General features: G+C 43.5%; 1 protein-coding gene across 5 annotated transcripts in view; it reads left to right on the top strand.

Annotated features, from left to right (window-relative positions):
* LOC127862980 (transcription initiation factor TFIID subunit 2-like) overlaps positions 1–22,412 on the top strand; it is a 52,252-nt gene that overhangs the window by 22,601 nt on the left and 7,239 nt on the right. For 4 of the 5 annotated variants that reach the window (XM_052402257.1, XM_052402260.1, XM_052402259.1 and 1 more), the window contains exons 16-28: positions 1,155–1,220; positions 2,510–2,530; positions 4,349–4,481; positions 5,479–5,598; positions 6,039–6,179; positions 7,064–7,174; positions 8,414–8,499; positions 9,238–9,351; positions 9,833–9,972; positions 10,426–10,495; positions 11,308–11,412; positions 20,489–20,588; positions 22,217–22,350. In XM_052402257.1, the coding sequence (XP_052258217.1) occupies positions 1,155–1,220; positions 2,510–2,530; positions 4,349–4,481; positions 5,479–5,598; positions 6,039–6,179; positions 7,064–7,174; positions 8,414–8,499; positions 9,238–9,351; positions 9,833–9,972; positions 10,426–10,495; positions 11,308–11,412; positions 20,489–20,588; positions 22,217–22,350 (1,341 nt within the window). The remainder of the gene's footprint in view (positions 1–1,154; positions 1,221–2,509; positions 2,531–4,348; positions 4,482–5,478; positions 5,599–6,038; positions 6,180–7,063; positions 7,175–8,413; positions 8,500–9,237; positions 9,352–9,832; positions 9,973–10,425; positions 10,496–11,307; positions 11,413–20,488; positions 20,589–22,216; positions 22,351–22,412) is intronic. The other variant, XM_052402258.1, reaches the window with a different exon arrangement.

Raw genomic sequence — 22,412 nt, 5'->3', positions numbered from 1 at the left:
GGTTACTGTACCTGGCAACTTGAATTTTACTTTGACCTTTGAATGACCTTGACTCTCAAGGTCAAATTATTAAATTTTGCTAAAATTGCCATAACTTCTTTATTTATGATTAGATTTGATTGATACTTTGATGAAACTACTCTTACCTGACATACCACAATAGACTTCACCCAAACCATCCCCCGTGCCCTCCCCCCCCTCCCCCCCTCCCCCCCCCCTAATTTTTTTTTTTTTTTTTTTTTTATAAGATCATCTCACAAATGACCACCACACCCTCACACTATACCCCACCACCCCACCCCCCCACCCCCCCCCCCCAAATTTTTTTTTGATTTTTTTTTTTTTTTTTTTTTTTTTTAAGATCATCTCACAAATTATCACCACACACCCTCACACTATAAACCCCCCCCCCCCCCCCCCCCCCCCCCCCCGATTTTTTTTTTTTTTTTTTTTTTTTTCGCTTTTTTGGAAGATAATGTAATAAATGTCCACAACCCCACACTATACACCCCTCTTCACTCCACTCCTCCCTCCTTTGTGATTGAAAATGAGAGTCCCTTCACCTTTAAAAAGAAAATAGATGAGCGGTCTGCACCCGCAAGGCGGTGCTCTTGTTTAAATTCTGTATAGAGTTCTTTGAACTCTATACTGAGGATATGCCAAACTACAGATATCTTGAAGTCATTTGTCGAATTCCATTGATTGTGATGCTAAACTGTACTGGAACATGATAAGATAAACATGTGTTGTTTCTCATGCAAGAAATGATCATATAATAACAGCACATTGACAATTTTTCCTAGAAATACATTTACATATAGTTTATAGATTTATAATGTGATCTATGCAAAAGATAATTCCATCAAAATGGAAATCTGCATAAAATGGTGAGTTTTTCTAAAGATAGCACATTTTAATTCCACAAATGATAAATTCATCTTTTTAATTGTCTTTTCTAAGATCTGTAATAGGAAGTAGAAAAAAGGTTGTTTAACACTCGGAAATAAAACCAAGTAACCAGAGTAAAGCCAGAAAGGGTTGGTAATGTTGATACCTGTTGCAGTTGTTATTTCTTTGTTATTCAGTAACAAACACATGTGCCGATTCCAAAATGTTTCCTTATTTTGATCACTGCTATCATCTTTTTATATCAGGAACAAAAAAAAGAAGATTCCATTGTTGACTGGGGAAGAAGTAGACATGGACCTCAGTGCTATGGAGTAAGTTACCATGGCAACCATGGTGTTGTAGTGTTGATGTAATCATGCATAAGTAGCAGTCCTCTGTAAGACATTTGCATATATATATATATATATATGTTTTCAATCAAAGGGTCAAATTATGTAGCACGTGTATTTTTATGCCCCCTCCATCTACAGACGCATAGAAACACCTATTGATAGGCCCGTCTTTTCATTCTTATCGAGGTTAGTCTAAAATGACACATTTCATATGACATTAATATCATCTCACCTGCTCTGACTTTGAAAATGATCTACTTTTGCACTTATTAAGAAGGTTTATCCAAAATGCCAGCGCATAAAAGTTGGTTGTGCCCTTTAAAGTGTGAAATTAACCCTTTCCCACTTAGAAGCAAAGTAAAAATGGCTATGTGCAAACAGCATAAAACCAGAACAGCCTGCAAGTAACTTGCAGTCTGTTCAGGTTTTATGCTGTTTGCTGCTCATCAGTATCTAAGGGTTGGAAATGAAGCCTTTAAAACTTGAATCAAGTTAGAAAGGTTTTTAATTAAATCTAACTTTTTAAGGGACTACAAACGCATGAAAATACGTATCAAAGTGTTAAAGGATCAAAGCTTATATCTACTTTGAATGAATTGTCTGGAAAATAACATCTTATGTATAAATGCTGTAGACCTTTTTATGCCTTCGGATCGAAAGATCGGGGGTATTTTGTTTTTGGCCTGTCTGTCTGTCTGTCCTTGTGTCAGTCAGTCATTGTATGTGTGTGTCACAAAACTTTAACCTTGGTTAAACTTTTATAACTTTTGTAATATTGAAGATAGCAACTTCATATTTGGCATGCATGTGTATCTCATGGAGCTGCACATTTTGAGTGGTGAAAAATAAAGGTCAAGGTCATCCTTCAAGGTCAAAGGTCAAATATCATTGTTTTTTTCTTTCCTAAAACTTTAACCTTCGTTAAAGTTTGGTCATAACATTTTTTATATTGAACATAGCAACTTGATATTTGGCATGCATGTGTATCTCGTCGAGCTGCACATTTTGAGTGATGAAAGGTCAAGGTCATCCTTCAAGGTCAAAGGTAAAAAAAAAACAAACAAACAAAAAATCATTTCTCCATTCAATCTCTTACTTACTTCTCTTGGAGCTGCACATTTTGAGTGGTGAAAGGTCAAGGTCATCCTTAAAGGTCCAAGGTCAAATATATGGCTTCAAAGCGGCGCAATAGGGGGCATTGTGTTTCTGACAAACACATCTCTTGTTTCAAAGGGTCATGCAGCAAATACACGTAAACTGATTTGTAGGGCTATTAACAGCATTATGGGGTAAATATTCAGTTAGCATGTTAAATTTATTTATTTATTATCCCCACGTTTTTCAGAGAAAAAGTGGGGATATTGTATTGATGTGCGTCTGTCCGTCCGTCCTGGCCACCTGCTCCTCCTACACTATTAGCACTAGAACCTTGAAACTTACATACATGGTAGCTATGAGCATATGTGCGACGGTGACAGTGACGGAATTTTGATCTGACCCCTGGGTCAAAAGTTATGGGGGTTGGGGCAGGTCCGGGTCAGAGTTTTTCACTCATTTTTTTATGTAATTTTACATTAACTTCTTCATTTCTGCACCGATTTACTTCAAATTGATACTGAGCCTCTCTTATGACACTAAGGTCAATCTCAACTATGCATGGCCCCATTACCAACCCTGGGGCACCCCGCCCACATAGGCCACGCCCACCCAAAATTGCCTTTTACTATAATTTCTTCATTTCTACACCAATTCACTTCAAATTGATACTGAACCTTTCTTATGACAATACGGTCAATCTCAGCTATGCATGGCCCCATTACCAACCCTAGGGCGCCCCGCCCACATAGGCCACGCCCACCCAAAATTGCCTTTTACTATAATTTCTTCATTTCTACACGGATTCACTTCAAATTGATACTGAACCTCTCTTATGACAATACAGTTAATCTCAACTATGCATGGCCCCATTACCAACCCTGGGGCGCCCCGCCCACATAGGCCACGCCCACCCAAAATTGCCTTTACTATAATTTCTTCATTTCTACGCCAATTCACTTCACATTGATACTGAATCTCTCTTATGACAATGCAGTTTATTTCATCTATGCATGGCCCCATTACCAACCCTGGGGCCCCATTACCAACCCTGGGGCGCCCCGCCCACATAGGCCACGCCCACCCAAAATTGCCTTTTACTATAATTTCTTCATTTCTACACCGATTTACTTCAAATTGATACTGAACTTCTCTTATGACAATAAGGTCAATCTCAACTATGTATGGCCCCTTTACCAACCCTGGGGCGCCCCGCCCATAATAGGCCACACCCACCCAAAATTGTCTTTTACTATAATTTCTTCATTTCTACACCAATTCACTTCTAATTGATACTGAACATCTCTTATGACAATAAGGTCAATCTCAACTATGCATGGACCCATTACCAACCATGGGGCGCACCTGGGTCAAACATGCGGAGTGGGGATACGCGTCGGCCTCTTCTAGTTTTGTTTTATTTTTCTTTTATATGTTGACTAGCAACTTATTGTTTCTTTCATTTATCTAAATTGTGTTATTTATGAAAGGATCTTACATTTGTTGTTTGTAATGTAAGTAAATGAAGCACCTGACACTAATTAGTTCAAACCAAAACATAGTTAATTTGATGTTCATGTTACAAATTATATGTGTTTGTCATGTTTGAATTGAATAGTCAACTGTATTGGATATACAGTAAACAAATGTTTGAGATGGATATTTCGAACAGATACAGAAATTGTGACTATCTGATAGACATGCAATATCAGTGAAAGCTTTTCAATATGTCAATTATGTGCTTGTTTCTTAATATACCTTTGTTCTGGGAAAACTGGGCTTAATGCATGTGCGTAAAGTGTCATCCCAGATTAGCCTGTGCAGTTCACTCAGAATAATCAGGGACTAAACCTTCTGCATTTATGTGTGTTTTTTTTTTGTCTCTTTAAAAAAAAAAAGTTTAGACGGAAAGTGTCCTCCTTGATTAGTCTATGCGGACTGCACAGGCTTATCTGGGACAGCATTTTAGGCGCATGAATTAAGAGACTATAACTGCTGACTGATTGTTTCAGTGCTGATTCACCAGTGCTATGGCTGCGTATGGACAAGGACATGCACCTGTTACGTAGTGTCACCTGGGAACAGCCCGACTACATGTGGCAGTACCAGCTACGCTACGAGAGAGATGTTGTTGCTCAAATAGAGGTGAGCCAGTTTAAACCTCTCATATATGCATTTTGACCTGTTTGTAGTCCAAAAAATTAAACCAAATTAAATAAAAGACCTTTCTAAATATATTCAAGTTTTAAATATTGTATATTTTACCCTAAGATACTAATGAGCAGCAAACAGCATAAAACAGACTTTTACTTGCAGGTTGTTCTGGTTTTAAGCAGGTTGCATATAGCTGTTTTCACTTTGCTTCTTAGTGGAAAAGGGAAATAGTAAAACCATTTGAACACTCTAGAAGTCACATGTTTGACCATCTCATCAGAAAGCTTGTTCACAACATTGGATGTGTCATTATGATATCTGAGCTGATTTTGAAATTGATTTTTATAAGCCTGTCGAAAATTATTATAAGATCACCCTTGGCGGACGGCAGGCAGGCGGCGTCCACAGCAGTGTCCGCTTTCTGATTCAAATAGTTTTCATCCGATCTTCACCAAACTTAGTCAGAAGTTGTATCTAGACAATATCTAGGTCAAGTTTGAATATTGGTAATGCAGGGTAAATTGTAAAGTTATGTGTTGCTTAATTTTAAAAAATATATAATTTTGCCACTCAAATGGTAAAGTTATTAAGTTTTCCAAAACCTTCAAACGGGCGTATCTTGTGACAGTTTGGCATTCTTGTTTTGTTTTAAGACATGGCTGCTGGGTGTATGGTTTGTTTTCCTTATTAGTCTATTGTAAAACATTGTGAACTCTACTTTCTTGTACAGTATAGTTCCTTTGGGTTGCCTATGGCCCTCTTTTATACGATATTAACTGCCACAAACTAGAGCTTTGATATCTCTAGGCCAGATTTTGTTCACACCTCTAAATAGTGACCGTTCAGCAGGATCCAACTGGTCATACCTCATGACACTGAGTGTTTTAGTGTAAGTTTTGACAGTTTCAATATCTTCAATAGCTTTACAATTTTTAGTCATTTATGTGCTAAATTAAATGTAGTGTTAACTGTTTTCCTCTTTCTGCAGGCAATCCATGCCCTGCGTCAGTTTGCATCCCCTGCCACTCGCCGGGCCCTCACAGACGTGCTGGAGTGTGAACAGGCCTACTACAAGGTCAGGATTGAGGCCGGCATGTGCCTCGCTAAGGTAAGTAGTGCAACCATTGACATTACTGCTTTACTGTATTTCTCCTCGCTGGTCATTATTGTCCCCTACCGGTGAATCCGGAGGGGACTTATGGTTTGCGCTCTGTGTGCCCGTCAGTCAGTCTGTCACATTGTTCTGGATCATGCGATAACTTTAAAAGTTCTTAATATTTTTTCATGAAACTTGAAACATGGATAGATGGCAATATGGAGATTATGCACGTCATTTCATTTTGTTCGTACGTAAAAAATTCTGGTTGCTATGGCAACAAATAAAAAAATCCAAAAAAAATCTGACAATGGTGGAGTTTCACCGGTAGGGGACCATTTTGCTTGACAATTGCCTTGTTTTACTTAAATTGTTTCGATTCTCTTGTCTTAAAGTTTATTGATACATATATCCATGTCATTACCTGTAGTACATTCTCTCTGTCTCTGCAGATAGCGAACACTATGGTTGCCTCCTGGGCGGGCCCTCCAGCCATGTTGATGATATTCCGTAAGATGTTTGGCTCCCACTCCTGTCCCAGTATTGTCAGACAGAACAACTTCAGCAACTTTCAGCATTACTTCCTCATCAAGGTGTGACGTAGTCAGTGTTTACTTTAGATGAATTAAAAACCTATTTACAAATAAATTATCTATGCCTTAATTCTAATATTAATAAACCCTTAAAAAACTATACTTATCATCATCATGTATACAGTTGTTGATAAGTAGTGAAATATATATCAATTATTAACCAGGTGTTCAAAGAAGTATATTAACCCTTTACCACTTAGATATGCAGTTTCACGTGTTTGTAGTCCCTAGGGAAAGTTAAATTTAATTAAAGACCTTTCTAACTAGATTCAAGTTTTAAAGGCTTCATTCCCAATGATTAGTTATTGATGAGCAGCAAATAGCATAAAACCTGAACAGACTGAGAGTTACTCGCAGGCTGTTCTGGTTTTATGCTGTTTGCACATAGATATTTTCACTTTGCTTCTGAGCGGACAAATGTTAAGTGGGTGTGGCTGTTGGGCAGCATGAAACAGATAATTTCTGCTCAATAACCTAAGTTTGGATTGACTAATCTTTATGAAACTTTTTGATAAAGAAAGCTTGCACTGTTACTAAAAACTGAAAAACAACAAACAGGTGGTATCCGGTCAGGAGTTTTCATCCCCTCTATAAAGTCACGCAAGGTTTTGTGGTAACATGAGCAGACAGGGTAGCTCCTTACCAGACTGCGGGAATGTGCAGGCTGGTCTGTAGCTGCGCTGGCCAAGATGGCACGAGTCCCATTTTAGCATGATGTTAACTAACAATGTTTTCCAGAAAAAAGAACAGATCTTTTTTAACATTCACAGGTGCTTTCACATAGCCATATCATCATTTCAGATCTTGTAAGTGATTCAAAAGCAATATTTAAGCTTGCCTGATAGTTGCTGGTGGTACGAAATTAAGGAGTATTGGTGTTCTAGGCAATTCCACTAGCGATGTCCCAGCTTAGGAACATGCACAACATCTGCCCACCCGAGGTTGTGCGATTCCTGTTAGATCTCTTCAAGTACAATGATAACAGCAAAAACAAGGTACTGTATGGCATGGCTTTGTGAACATTTTCGTTTTTTAAAAGTTATGGATACTCCACACTTTCTTAATGAGTAAGATTGAACTCATATGATTAATTATTACTCCAAATAAGTTTTAAAAGTCATTAGCAATCATTACTAAAAGAAATCACATATGTATTGTGTGTTTGTTTAAGTGATTTATAAATATGCCCTATCATCTGAAAGTTTTATAAAATTAGTTTAACTTCCCCAGAAAACAAATGCAACTTTTATCACCAAAAAATAACTTTTTTCGTTTGTGTGTGGTATGTAAAATAGCCACATTAACGAAGCCACATAAAATATATCATTCTGGTCTCTTTTGTCAATTATCAAGATGACTGGGTAAGTGTAAACTTATTTCATTTGTTTAGTTTGCATCGAATTATCAAAGCTTATTTAGATGAAAGTTGATCTCATCGATTTCACGGGTAGAACTAATACATGATGCCTTCAGAATGCTCCCACAAGGGGGTACAAACCAAGGATATCTTTTGTAGAAAGGCAGACACAATATGCACTACACCTCAACAAATGATTTCAAAGAGAGTTAGATAGATATGCATTTCAGCTGTTCTTGTAAGTGTCCTCTGTACTTCCCTATGATATGATGTGCTTGGTTTCAGTACTCAGATAATGTAAGTGTCCTCTGTACTTCCCTATGATATGATGTGCTTGGTTTCAGTACTCAGATAATGTAAGTGTCCTCTGTACTTCCCTATGATATGATGTGCTTGGTTTCAGTACTCACTCTGTACTTCCCTATGATATGATGTGCTTGGTTTCAGTACTCAGATAATGTAAGTGTCCTCTGTACTTCCCTATGATATGATGTGCTTGGTTTCAGTACTCAGATAATGTAAGTGTCCTCTCTACTTCCCTATCATATGATGTGCTTGGTTTCAGTACTCAGATAATGTAAGTGTCCTCTCTACTTCCCTATCATATGATGTGCTTGGTTTCAGTACTCACTCTGTACTTCCCTATGATATGATGTGCTTGGTTTCAGTACTCAGTGTCCTCTGTACTTCCCTTTGATATGATGTGCTTGGTTTCAGTACTCAGTGTCCTCTGTACTTCCCTATGATATGATGTGCTTGGTTTCAGTACTCAGTGTAAGTGTCCTCTGTACTTCCCTATGATATGATGTGCTTGGTTTCAGCCCTATGATATGATGTGCTTGGTTTCAGCCCTATGATATGATGTGCTTGGTTTCAGTACTCAGATAATTACTATCGTGCAGCGTTGATAGACGCGCTTGCTGCCACAGTAACCCCTGCTGTAACCACAGTGACCATCACTGGGTATGTGTTCATGAAACAAGTGTTATAGCAGCAAAATGATATTTTTTTTAACAAAAAAATACTATTTTACTTTGGTATGTATGTACCACTAATTGTTATTATGGTCATGGCAGCCTTATCTATGCACATGTGATATATTACACATTGTCATTGACAAAATACCAGTAAACAATGCAAAACCGTGATCCTTTATGATTTGTTCGAATTTTATTAATGAAAATGAGAACTTGTATGAATAGGTTTGTCACTGGCATAGTTGTGGCTGGTTTTGGAAACAAATTAGCGAATTTATCTGATCATTATAGTCAAATGCAGTTCTCATTACGAATGCACAATAATAGTCATCATGTTAAAGTAGGGTTTCTCTATCATTATCATTGTTTATTAGGAAATTAACAGCTGTATTTGGTTTTCATGCATGCTTATTGAAGAACTCAGGCTAGCACCTTTGTGGTTCCTGTGCACATGAACAAATCTTTGTTGAAAGGCTAATAAACAATGAACAATCAAACATTTCTTAAATAAAATTTCACCTGTCATGTAATCCCAGTGCTTAAAATAATACAGTAATGTAAAGTAATCCCAGTGCTTAAAATAGTACAGTAATGTAAAGTAATCCCAGTGCTTAAAATAGTACAGTAATATAAAGTAATCCCAGTGCTTAAAAAAGCACTGTAATGAATAACCATTTGAAAAATTTAAGTAAACAATTGTTCATAATCAAATATCTTTTTACAGTCAAAGTATCAATGCAGACCTTTCATCTGACACAAAGTCCATCTTGGAAGAACTAACTCGATGTCTGAATTTGGAAAAACTGTTGCCATGCTACCGACACTCAGTCACCGTCAGGTAGATATTCTCAATGCTTATTCATGTTAGATTTGTCACTTATGGTAATAGTAACATAACGTGTATTATAAACTTTCAGAAAACAGCAAATATATACATGTATTGTATTCTGGTTCATCCATTGCGTTTGCACCCTACTTGTTATTACCCCCAACAGCTTTCTACTACTGTATCTTATATAGGATTGTTGGACAGTTACACCATACAATCTCAAGCCTTAATTTAATAACAGCCCTGCAGGGATGGTGGAAACATTAGTAAATGTTGGTTGGTCAGTCTGTGTGTTTGTCTGAAAAAAAATGCTATAAGTTTGTGGAGCGAATTATACATATCTTAAGGAATTAAATTTAAAGATGTGCAAGACGCTTTGTTTCATGTACAATAATCCACGCAGTCCTCAGTTATATCCCTTGAACATAGCTGGCAAGGTAGTGCAGGGGCATTATTAATGTTTGTGACAAGCTCCTGTTTCCTCGGACAGCTGTCTTCGAGCCATCAGGGTGCTGCAGAAGTTTGGTCACCTGCCCAGTGACCCATCCATCTTCCGCAGCTACGCCCAGCATGGCACGTTCAGAGATGTGAGGCTGGTTGCTATAGAAGCACTCGTTGACTTCATCAAGAGTGAGTGGCAATAAATTGTGTGTCTACAGATAAACATATTTAATGTTTCAATGATGAGAATCTTATCAAAATTAATTCCTATAAGCCTTTTTTTTATTCTTTATTTGATCACCAACCCCTTCATCCTGTGTTTTATATCCCTATTTTAGTCACATTGAAGCCCTTATAGCATTACCAAGAGTGAGTGGACATGCATTACATATATATAGTATATATTTAACTGCAATTTGAAGTCAAAACCTCGTGGTGAAAATGCCAAAAAGGTATAAAAAATTTAGCTGTCCAGTTTCGGTATTAAGAAGACTTAAACATTGAATGCACCTGGCAATGTGAGAGTGCGGAAAATAATTTAATAAAAATTGATCATCAGGATCATCCGTGTTTATCAAATATATTGCCTTGTAAACTGATATAGCTATGCAATGTTGCTTTGACCTTCCTGGACTGTTGCAGCCGATGTGAATATGTCTGAGTTGTACTGGCTGCTTGGAGTTGTGGAGAGAGACCAGGACAGATATGTCAGGTAAATATGGTTTATATGATTTTATACTTTTTGAAAACTTGAAGGTGATTAAAAATATAGCGGGTTGAATATTTTAAATAATAAACACATTGCCCTGTGAAGGCATTTTGATGATAAACGATCATTTTCCATAACAAGGCAGCATTGTTAGATCTGAATTTTATTGTCCCCTACCAGTTTCACCAGAGAAGACTTATGGTTTGCGCTCTCTCCGTCAGTCCGTCACACTTTTCTGGATCCTGCGATAGCTTTAAAAGTTTTTAATATTTTTTCATGAAACTTGAATCATGAATAGATGGCAATATGGACATTATGCGCGTCATTACATTTTGTTCATACGTCAAAAATTCTAGTTGCTATGGCAACAAATATTTTTTTAAATAAAATAAAATCTGACAATGCTGGAATTCCTGACAATGGTGGAGCCGGTAGGGGACATATATTGCTTGGCAATAGTCTTGAAATATTTGTGCCATTATAACAAGGGACGTTATTTCATTGAAATATGTACCTGTCTGACCAAGACTTTGTATTAAGCATTGATATATCCAATGTATTGATATGATCGTTTCACTACCTCATTTGAAGAACAGTTTATTATACACATCCAGTTTAGTATGATCGACAGAAATAATACGAGCTGCATCATGTGAATATGGGTCTTGTTTTGTGCAAGGCCTGCATAGCTCTAGATCAGATCTACCCGGTCAACTAATTAGGCCACGAAACTTTGCATGACTTTATAGACCAATAGAGTAGCTCCAGACCAATCTGCACAACTGCATAGGCAATATGTGTGTGTTCTCTTCTAGTTACGAGACCATTCAGATGTTGAGTCAGAAGCCCCCATTCCATCGAGGTGAGGAGAGTCTCCTGAACACAGAGGAGCTAGTGGAGAGGCTCTGGAAACTCATCAAGTAGGTCCCACCATAGACAGAACCAGGGAGTAGGTCTCACCATAGACAGGGCCACGTAGGTCCCACCATAGACAGGGCCAGGTAGTACGTCCCACCATAGACAGGGCCAGGTAGTAGGTCCCACCATAGACAGGGCCTGGTAGGTCCCACCATAGACAGGGCCAGGTAGTAGGTCCCACCATAGACAGGGCCAGGTAGTAGGTCCCACCATAGACAGGGCCAGATAGTAGGTCCCACCATAGACAGGGCCAGGATGGGGAAGGGATGTGTAGGACTTGCGCTGATTGGTTGATATGATATCCAAGAAGAATGTAGTTAACAGCTGTCAACATGGACATCAAAATCAAATTCAAGGGCCAGGATGTGGAAGTAGGTCCCACCATAAACAGGGCCAGGGTGTGGAAGGGATGTGTAGGACTGGAAACTCATCAAGTAGGTCCCACCATTGACAGGGCCTGGTAGGTCCCACCATAGACAGGGCCAGGTGGGTCCCACCATAGACAGGGCCTGGTAGGTCCCACCATAGGGCCAGGTAGGTCCCACCATAGACAGGGCCTGGTAGGTCCCACCATAGACAGGGCCAGGTAGGTTCACCATAAGCAGGGCCAGGTAGTAGGTCCACCATAGACAGGGCCAGGTAGGTTCCACCATAGACAGGGCCAGGTAGGTTTCCACCATAGACAGGGCCAGGTAGTAGGTCCCACCATAGACATGGCCAGGTAGGTCCCACCATAGACAGGGCCAGGTAAGTCTCACCATAGACAGGGCCAGGTAGGTTCAACCATAGACAGGGCCATATAGGTCCCACCATAGAAAGGGCCAGGTAGTAGGTCTCACCATAGACCGGGCCAATTGGTTTCACCATAGACAGGGCCAGGTAGGTCCCACCATAGGCAGGGCCAGGTAGGTATACCATAGACAGGGCCAGGTAGGTCCCACCATAGACAGGGCCAGGTAGTAGGTCCCACCATAAACAGGGCCAGGGTGTTGAAGGGATGTGTAGGACTGGAAACTCATCAAGTAGGTCCCACCATTGACAGGGCCTGGTATATCCCACCATGGACAGGGCCAGGTGGGTCCAACCATAGACAGGGCCTGGTAGGTCCCACCATAGGGCCAGGTAGGTCCCTTCATAGACAGGGCCTGGTAGGTCCCACCATAGACAGGGCCTGGTAGGTCCCACCATAGACAGGGCCAGGTAGTAGGTCTCACCATAGACCGGTCCAATAGGTCTCACTAAAGACAGGGCCAGTTAGTAGGTCCACCATAGACAGGGCCAGGTAGGTTCCACCATAGACAGGGCCAGGTAGGTTTCCACCATAGACAGGGCCAGGTAGTAGGTCCCACCATAGACAGGGCCAGGTAGGTCCCACCATAGACAGGGCCAGGTAGGTTCCACCATAGACAGGGCCAGGTAAGTCTCACCATAGACATGGCCAGGTTGGTTCAACCATAGACAGGGCCAGGTAGGTCCCACCATAGACAGGGCCATATAGGTCCCACCATAGACAGGGCCAGGTAGTAGGTCTCACCATAGACCGGGCCAATAGGTCTCACCATAGGCAGGGCCAGGAAGGTATACCATAGACAGGGCCAGGTAGGTCCCACCATAGACAGGGCCAGGTAGGTCCCACCATAGACAGGGCCTGGTAGGTCCCACCATAGACAGGGCCAGGTAGGCCCCACCATAGACAGGGCCAGGTAGGTCCCACCATAGACAGGGCCAGGTAGGTACCACCATAGACAGGGCCAGGTAGTAGGTCCACCATAGACAGGGCCAGGTAGGTCCCACCATAGACAGGACCAGGTAGTAGGTCCACCATAGACAGGGCCAGGTAGGTCCCACCATAGACAGGACCAGGTAGTAGGTCCACCATAGAAAGGGCCAGGTAGTAGGTCCACCATAGACAGGGCCAGGTAGGTCCCACAATAGACAGGGCCAGGTAGGTCCCACCATAGACAGGGCCTGGTAGGTCCCACCATAGACAGGGCCAGGTAGTAGGACCCACCATAGACAGGGCCAGGTAGTAGGTGCACCATAGACAGGGCCAGGTAGTAGGTGCACCATAGACAGGGCCAGGTAGGTTCCACCATAGACAGGGCCAGGTAGGTCTCACCATAGACAGGGCCAGGTAGGTTCAACCATAGACAGGGCCAGGTAGGTCCCACCATAGACAGGGCCATGTAGGTCCCACCATAGATAGGGCCAGGTAGTAGGTCTCGCCATAGACAGGGCCATAAGGTCTCGCCATAGACAGGGCCAGGTAGGTCCCACCATAGGCAGGGCCAGGTAGGTATACCATAGACAGGGCCAGGTAGGTCCCACCATAGACAGGGCCAGGTAGTAGGTCCACCATAGACAGGGCCAGGTAGTAGGTCGTCCATAGACAGGACCAGGTAGGTTCCACCATAGACAAGGCCAGGTAGGTTCACCATAGACAGGGCCAGGTAGTAGGTCCACCATAGACAGGGCCAGGTAGGTTCCACCATAGACAGGGCCAAGTAGGTCCCACCATAGACAGGGCCAGGTAGTTGGTCCCACCATAGACAGGGCCAGGTAGGTCCCACCATAGACAGGGCCAGGTAGGTTCCACCATAGACAGGGCCAGGTAGGTCTCACCATAGACAGGGCCAGGTAGTAGGTCTCACCATAGACAGGGCCAGGTAGTAGGTCCACCATCGACAGGGCCAGGTAGTAGGTCCACCATAGACAGGGCCAGGTAGTAGGTCTCACCATAGACAGGGCCAGGTAGTAGGTCTCACCATAGACAGGGCCGGGTAGGTCCCACCATTGACAGGGCCATGTAGGTTCCAACATAGACAGGGCCAGGTAGTAGGTATCACCATGGACCGGGCCAATAGGTCTCACCATAGACAGGGCCAGGTAGGTCCCACCATAGACAGGGCCAGGTAGGTCCACCATAGACAGGGCCAGGTAGTAGGTCCACCATAGACAGGGCCAGGTAGTAGGTCCACCATAGAGAGGGCCAGGAAGTAGGTACACCATAGACAGAGCCAGGTAGTAGGACCCACCATAGACAGGGCCAGGTAGGTCCCACCATAGACAGGGCCAGGTAGGTCCCACCATAGACAGGGCCAGGTAGTTGGTCCACCACAGACAGGGCCAGGTAGTAGGACCCACCATAGACAGGGCCAGGTATGTCCCACCATAGACAGGGCCAAGAAAGTAGGTCCCACCATAGACAGGGCCAGGTAGGTCCCACCATAGACAGGGCCAGGTAGGTCCCACCATAGACAGGGCCAGGTAGTAGGTCTCACCATAGACCGGTCCAATAGGTCCCACTATAGACAGGGCCAGGTAGGTTCCACCATAGGCAGGGCCAGGTAGGTCCACCATAGACAGGGCCAGGTAAGTCCCACCATAGACAGGGCCTGGTAGGTCCCACCATAGACAGGGCCAGGTAGGTCCCACCATAGACAGGGCCAGGTTGTAGGTCCACCATAGACAGGGCCAGGTAGGTCCCACCATAGACAGGGCCAGGTAGTAGGTCCACCATAGACAGGGCCAGGTAGTAGGTCCACCATAGACAGGGCCAGGTAGTAGGACCCACCATAGACAGGGCCAGGTATGTCCCACCATAGACAGGGCCAAGAAAGTAGGTCCCACCATAGACAGGGCCAGGTAGGTCCCACCATAGACAGGGCCAGGTAGGTCCCACCATAGACAGGGCCAGGTAGTAGGTCTCACCATAGACCGGTCCAATAGGTCCCACTATAGACAGGGCCAGGTAGGTCCCACCATAGGCAGGGCCAGGTAGGTCCACCATAGACAGGGCCAGGTAAGTCCCACCATAGACAGGGCCTGGTAGGTCCCACCATAGACAGGGCCAGGTAGGTCCCACCATAGACAGGGCCAGGTTGTAGGTCCACCATAGACAGGGCCAGGTAGGTCCCACCATAGACAGGGCCAGGTAGTAGGTCCACCATAGACAGGGCCAGGTAGTAGGTCCACCATAGACAGGGCCAGGTAGTAGGACCCACCATAGACAGGGCCAGGTAGGTCCCACCATAGACAGGGCCAGGTAGTAGGTCCACCATAGACAGGGCCAGGTAGTAGGTCCACCATAGACAGGGCCAGGTAGTGTAGGTCCACCATAGACAGGGCCAGGTAGTAGGACCCACCATAGACAGGGCCAGGTAGTAGGTCCCACCATAGACAGGGCCAGGTAGGTCCCATTATAGACAGGGCCAGGTAGTAGGTCTACCATAGACAGGGCCAGGTAGTAGGTCCACCATAGACAGGGCCAGGTAGTAGGTCCACCATAGACAGGGCCAGTTAGGTCCCACCATAGACAAGGCCAGGTAGTGTAGGTCCACCATAGACAGGGCCAGGTAGTAGGTCCACCATAGACAGGGCCAGGTAGGTCCCACCATAGACAGGGCCAGGTAGGTCCCACCATATACAGGGCCAGGTAGGTCCCACCATAGGCAGAGCCAGGTAAGTCCACCATAGACAGGGCCAGGTAGGTCCCACCATAGACAGGGCCTGGTAGGTCCCACCATAGACAGGGTCAGGTAGTAGGTCCACCATAGACAGGGCCAGGTAGGTCCCATCATAGACAGGGCCAGGTAGGTCCCACCATAGACATGGCCAGGTAGGTCCCACCATAGACAGAGCCTGGTAGGTCCCACCATAGACAGGGCCTGGTAGGTCCCACCATAGACAGGGCCAGGTAGTAGGACCCACCATAGACAGGGCCAGGTAGTAGGTCCACCATAGACAGGGCCAGATAGTAGGTCCACCATAGACAGGGCCAGGTAGGTCCCACCATAGACAGGGCCTGGTAGGTCCCATCATAGACAGGGCCAGGTAGTAGGTCTCGCCATAGACAGGGCCAGGTAGTAGGTCCACCATAGACAGGGCCAGGTAGTAGGTTCACCATAGACAGAGCCAGGTAGTAGGACCCACCATAGACAGGGCCAGGTAGGTCCCACCATAGACAGGGCCAGGTAGGTCCCACCATAGACAGGGCTAGGTAGTTGGTCCACCACAGACAGGGCCAGGTAGTAGGACCCACCATAGACAGGGCCAGGTATGTCCCACCATAGACAGGGCCAAGAAAGAAGGTCCCACCATAGACAGGGCCAGGTAGGTCCCACCATAGACAGGGCCAGGTAGGTCCCACCATAGACAGGGCCAGGAAGTAGGTCTCGCCATAGACCGGTCCAATAGGTCTCACTATAGACAGGGCCAGTTAGGTCCCACCATAGGCAGGGCCAGGTAGGTCCACCATAGACAGGGCCAGGTAGGTCCCACCATAGACAGGGCCTGGTAGGTCCCACCATAGACAGGGCCAGGTAGGTCCCACCATAGACAGGGCCAGGTAGTAGGTCCACCATAGACAGGGCCAGGTAGGTCCCACCATAGACAGGGCCAGGTAGTAGGTCCACCATAGACAGGGCCAGGTAGTAGGTCCACCATAGACAGGGCCAGGTAGTAGGACCCACCATAGACAGGGCCAGGTAGGTCCCACCATAGACAGGGCCAGGTAGGTCCCATTATAGACAGGGCCAGGTAGTAGGTCCACCATAGACAGGGCCAGGTAGTGTAGGTCCACCATAGACAGGGCCAGGTAGTAGGACCCACCATAGATAGGGCCAGGTAGGTACCACCATAAACAGGGCCAGGTAGGTCCCAATATAGACAGGGCCAGGTAGTAGGTCCACCATAGACAGGGCCAGGTAGTAGGTCCACCATTGACAGGGCCAGGTAGTAGGTCCACCATAGACAGGGCCAGTTAGGTCCCACCATAGACAGGGCCAGGTAGGTCCCACCATAGACAGGGCCAGGTAGGTCCCACCATAGGCAGAGCCAGTTAAGTCCACCATAGACAGGGCCAGGTAGGTCCCACCATAGACAGGGCCCGGTAGGTCCCACCATAGACAGGGTCAGGTTGTAGGTCCACCATAGACAGGGCCAGGTAGGTCCCATCATAGACAGGGCCAGGTAGGTACCACCATAGACAGGGCCAGGTAGGTCCCACCATAGACAGAGCCTGGTAGGTCCCACCATAGACAGGGCCTGGTAGGTCCCACCATAGACAGGGCCAGGTAGTAGGACCCACCATAGACAGGGCCAGGTAGTAGGTCCACCATAGACAGGGCCAGATAGTAGGTCCACCATAGACAGGGCCAGGTAGGTCCCACCATAGACAGGGCCTGGTAGGTCCCACCATAGACAGGGCCAGGTAGTAGGTCTCGCCATAGACAGGGCCAGGTAGTAGGTCCACCATTGACAGGGCCAGGTAGTTGGTGGAACATAGACAGGGCCAGGTAATAGGTCCCACCATAGACAGGGCCAGGTAGGTCCCACTATAGACAGGGCCTGGTAGGTCCCACCATAGATAGGGCCAGGTAGTAGGACCCACGATAGACAGGGCCATATAGTAGGTCCACCATAGACAGGGCCAGGTAGGTCCCACTATAGACAGGGCCTGGTAGGTCCCACCATAGACAGGGCCAGGTAGTAGGACCCACCATAGACAGGGCCAGGTAGTAGATCCACCATCGACAGGGCCAGGTAGTAGGTCCACCATAGACAGGGCCAGGTAGGTCCCACCATAGACAGGGCCAGGTAGTAGGTCCACCATAGACAGGGCCAGGTAGTAGGTCCACCATAGACAGGGCCAGGTAGTAGGTCCACCATAGACAGGGCCAGGTAGTAGGTCCACCATAGACAAGGCCAGGGTGGGAAAGGGATGTGTAGTACTTGCGCTGATTGGTTGATACGATAACCAAGAAGAATGTAGTTACCAGCTGTCAACATGTCCATTACAAGCAAATTTAATAGATAATGTTTTCAAAGGTGACAGGAGAAAAGCTATGATGTTGAGCAAGTTTTTTTTTCACACTACACAAGCATGAATATGATTTACAATAAAGGCAAACAATCTGGACCAAATGGCAATGATAAAAGTCTGATTTAACAGTATATAAAACTGGAAAAAAACATTGGAGTTCATGGCCAAATATGGATATATTTGACTTTGCAAAATAATTGACTGCGATATCGTGGATCTGCAGTGTATAGCTAGTGAAGCAAAATTAAAATATTGATTTTTAGCTCATCTATTTTTTGAAAAAAAATTATGAGCTATTGTCATCACCTTGGCGTCGGCGTCGGCGTTGGCGTCCGATTAAGTTTTGCGTTAAGTTCAACTTTTCTCAGAAAGTATCAATGCTTTTGCATTCAAACTTGGTACACTTACTTACTATCATGAGAGGACTGGGCAGGCAAAGTTAGATAACTCTGGCATGCAATTTGACATAATTATGTGCCCTTTTTATACTTAGAAAATTGAAAATTTTGGTTAAGATTTGCGTTTAGGTCCACTTTTCTCAGAAAGTATCAATGCTATTGCATTCAAACTTGGTACACTTACTTAATATCATGAGGGGACTGGGCAGGCAAAGTTAGATAACTCTGGCGTGCATTTTGACAGAATTATGTGCCCTTTTTATACTTAGAAAATTGAAAATTTTGGTTAAGTTTTGTGTTTAGGTCCATTTTATTCCGTAAGTATCAAAGCTATTGCTTTCATACTTGCAACACTTACTAACTATCATAAGCGGACTGTGCAGGCAAAGTAATGTAACTCTGACTGGCATTTTGACAGAATTATGTGCCCTTTTTATACTTAGAGAATTGAAAATTTGGTTAAGTTTTGTGTTTAGGTCCACTTTATTCCTACAGTATCAAAGCTATTGCTTTCATACTTGCAACACTTATTAACTATCATAAGGGGACTCTGCAGGCAAAGTTATGTAACTCTGACTGGCATTTGGACGGAATTATGGGTCCTTTATACTTAGAAGATTTGGTTAAGTTTTGTGTTTTGGTCCACTTTACCCCTAAAGTATCATAGATATTGCTTTCATACTTGGAACACTAGCAAATTATCATAAGGGTACAGTAAAAGGACAAGTTGCATAACTCTGGTTGTCATTTTTACGGAATTATGGCCCTTTTTTGACTTAGTAACTTAGAATATATGGTTAAATTTTGTGTTTCGATCCACATTACTTCTTAACTATTAAGGCTATTGCTTTCAAACTTCAAATACTTTCATGCTACCATGAGGTTCCTGTACCTGGCAAGTTGAATTTTACCTTGACCTTTGAATGACCTTGACTCTGAAGGTCAAATTATTAAATATTGCTAAAATTGCCATAACTTCTTTATTAATGATTAGATTTGATTGATACTTTGACAAAACTACTCTTACCTGACATACCACAATAGACTCCACCCAAACCATCCCCCATGCCCTCCCCCCCCCCGAATCCCCCCCCCCCCCAAATCCCCCCCCCCTATTTTTTTTTTTTTTTTTTTAAGATCATCACACAAATGACCACCAAACCCTCACACTATACCCCCCCCCCACCCACCCCCCCCCCCAAAAAATTATTTTTTTGAAACTGTTAAAAAACACAAAGATTTATTTTTATTATTTTATGTTTAAAATACCGTCCATCCATCGCACCGTAGAATCCCCCCCCCCCCCCCATGCCCTCCCCCCCCCCCCCCCCTAATTTTTATTTTTATTTTTTTATTTTAAGATCATCTCACAAATGACCACCAAACCCTCACACTATCCCCCCCCCCCCACCCCCACCCTCCCAAATTTTTTTTTTTTTGAAACGGTTAAAAAACACAAATTTTTATTTTTATTAATTTATGTTTGAACTACCGTCCAACCATCGCACCCAAGAATCCCCATCCCCCCCCCCCCCCCCCCCCCCGAATTTTATTTTTTTTTCGCATTTTTGGAAAATAATGTAATAAATGTCCTCACCCCCACACTATACACCCCTCTTCACTCCACCCCTCCCTCCTTTGTGATTGAAAATGAGAGTCCCTTCACCTTTAAAAAGAAAATAGATGAGCGGTCTGCACCCGCAAGGCGGTGCTCTTGTTTTCTATAGAAATAGTTACCTATTGTTTACAATTGATCGCAGTCCTTCATAGAATTTAGAAACTGTTTCAGCCTGTTTTGTAGCAGTTCCATAATTTTTCTGGAATTCTTATTTATGTTCTATTTTTCTTTCATTTCAGTTCCACTTTGTCCAGTGACAGTAGGATCCGATGTGGTGTGGCCGATTTCTACTTTGCCATGTTTGGTCGTTACAGGCCTGCATGTCTTCATGCACCTGATGTAAGTAAATTGCAAGGTTTTTTCAACAGATTTTAAAAAATGGAATATAGTTGTACCTTGTATGAAATTGCTTTAAAAAACTAATACTTTTTCAAGTCATGCTTAAAGGGATCTTTTCAGGTTTTGGTAAATTGACAAAATTGAAAAAAGTTCTTTCAGATTCGCAAATTTTTGTTTTAGTTATGATATTTGTGAGGAAACAGTAATACTGAACATTTACCATGGTCTAATATAACCATTATATGCATCTCTTGACGATTTAAAAACCTGAAAATAATAAAGCGTTGCAACGCAAAACGATTGAATAATTTGGAGAGTTCTGTTGTTGTTGTTTAATTTTGTGAAACTACGAAGATTGCCTATGAAGTATAAAATACGTCACCTATACATACTTGGCAGGATGGCCGAGCGGTCTAATTGGTTTTTACTCCAGGACTCCGGGGGTCACTGGTTCGAGCCCGGATGCGGGCTACTTTTGTTTTCCTATTTTAAATTTTATTCTTGATTTTTAACCAGGTTTTCCGAAGGAAAAAACTGGTTATTAGATTGGCGAATGCGGGCAGGCTGGCTGGCTGGCTGGCTGGCTGGCTGGCTGGCTGGCTGGCTGGCGGGCTGGCAAGCGGGCGGAACAAGCTTGTCCGGGCCATAACTATGTCGTTCATTGTCAGATTTTAAAATCATTTGGCACATTTGTTCACCATCATTGGACAGTGTGTAGCGCGAAATAATTACATCGATATCTCCAAGGTCAAGGTCACACTTTGAGTTCAAAGGTCAAAAATGGCCATAAATGAGCTTGTCCTGGCCATAACTATGTCATTCATTGTGAGATTTTAAAATCATTTGGCACATTTGTTCACCATCATAGGACGGTGTGTCGCACGAAAGAATCACGTCAATATCTCCAATGTCAAGGTCGCCACGACTAAAAATAGATTTTTTTTAAAAACAAACTTACAAAGGGGGTTAATTTTGTTTGTTCATTTCAAAAGTTCAGTTTGAGTTTTCTCCCTTTATCAGATTTTTTTTTCACAATGAAAACCTGGCCCCGTGTTCACAAAACATTTTTTGCAATCGAAAATCGATTTTGCTTGTCATTCAAAATGGATTTCCATTGTAGTTGATAGGCAAAATTGAAAAAAGATGTCAGTTGAAAAAGATTTTCGATTGCAAAATCGTTTTGTGAACACGGGGCCAGGTTTTGTGACAATTTTGTCCCTTGTTTACTGGAGCTTTGTAGATCCAATGTTTACATTTATCATTATATGGCATTTAATTACAAACGTCAAAACATGCCAAAATCTGTGAAAAGGCCACTTTAAAGGATGTTTACACTAAATTTATTCTAAACAATTGATATTTCACAATAAAAAATTGCCAACAAACAAAGAGTAGGTATGTAAGTTAATGAACTTGCAACAGTGAGATTATGGGTTTAAACCTCAACTGGGTGAGATCCTAGGTTTAATCCCAACTGGGTTTGCATTTTCAGGATCTTTCCATAGACAAAACTAACTTTTTTTGCCAGAAAAAAGCTCAAATTGAAGCCTCTCTAAGCCTATAATTTTCAATTTCATCAAGCTAAAAATTACAAGGTTTAAACCAATGTTGTTTTTTTTCTTTGCCAGAGTTTTACAGTGTATTCAAACGTGAAGGAGAAGAAGCCATATAACCCGGCAATCGTATCTGAGACCCTGACAGACATGTTTGAAGATGAAGATGACGACATTATGGGCTTCACATCATCCATGCCTCTCCCAAGGTATAAGAGCTGGACCAAGTGTTTTATCCCCCGCCAAAGGTGGAGGGATGTAAAATTGGCGT

Source organism: Dreissena polymorpha, chromosome 16, assembly GCF_020536995.1.
Source record: "Dreissena polymorpha isolate Duluth1 chromosome 16, UMN_Dpol_1.0, whole genome shotgun sequence".
Taxonomy (NCBI): Eukaryota; Metazoa; Mollusca; class Bivalvia; order Myida; family Dreissenidae; genus Dreissena; species Dreissena polymorpha.
The sequence above is the reverse complement of the archived record's forward strand: the minus strand, read 5'-3'. Positions and strand labels throughout refer to the sequence as shown.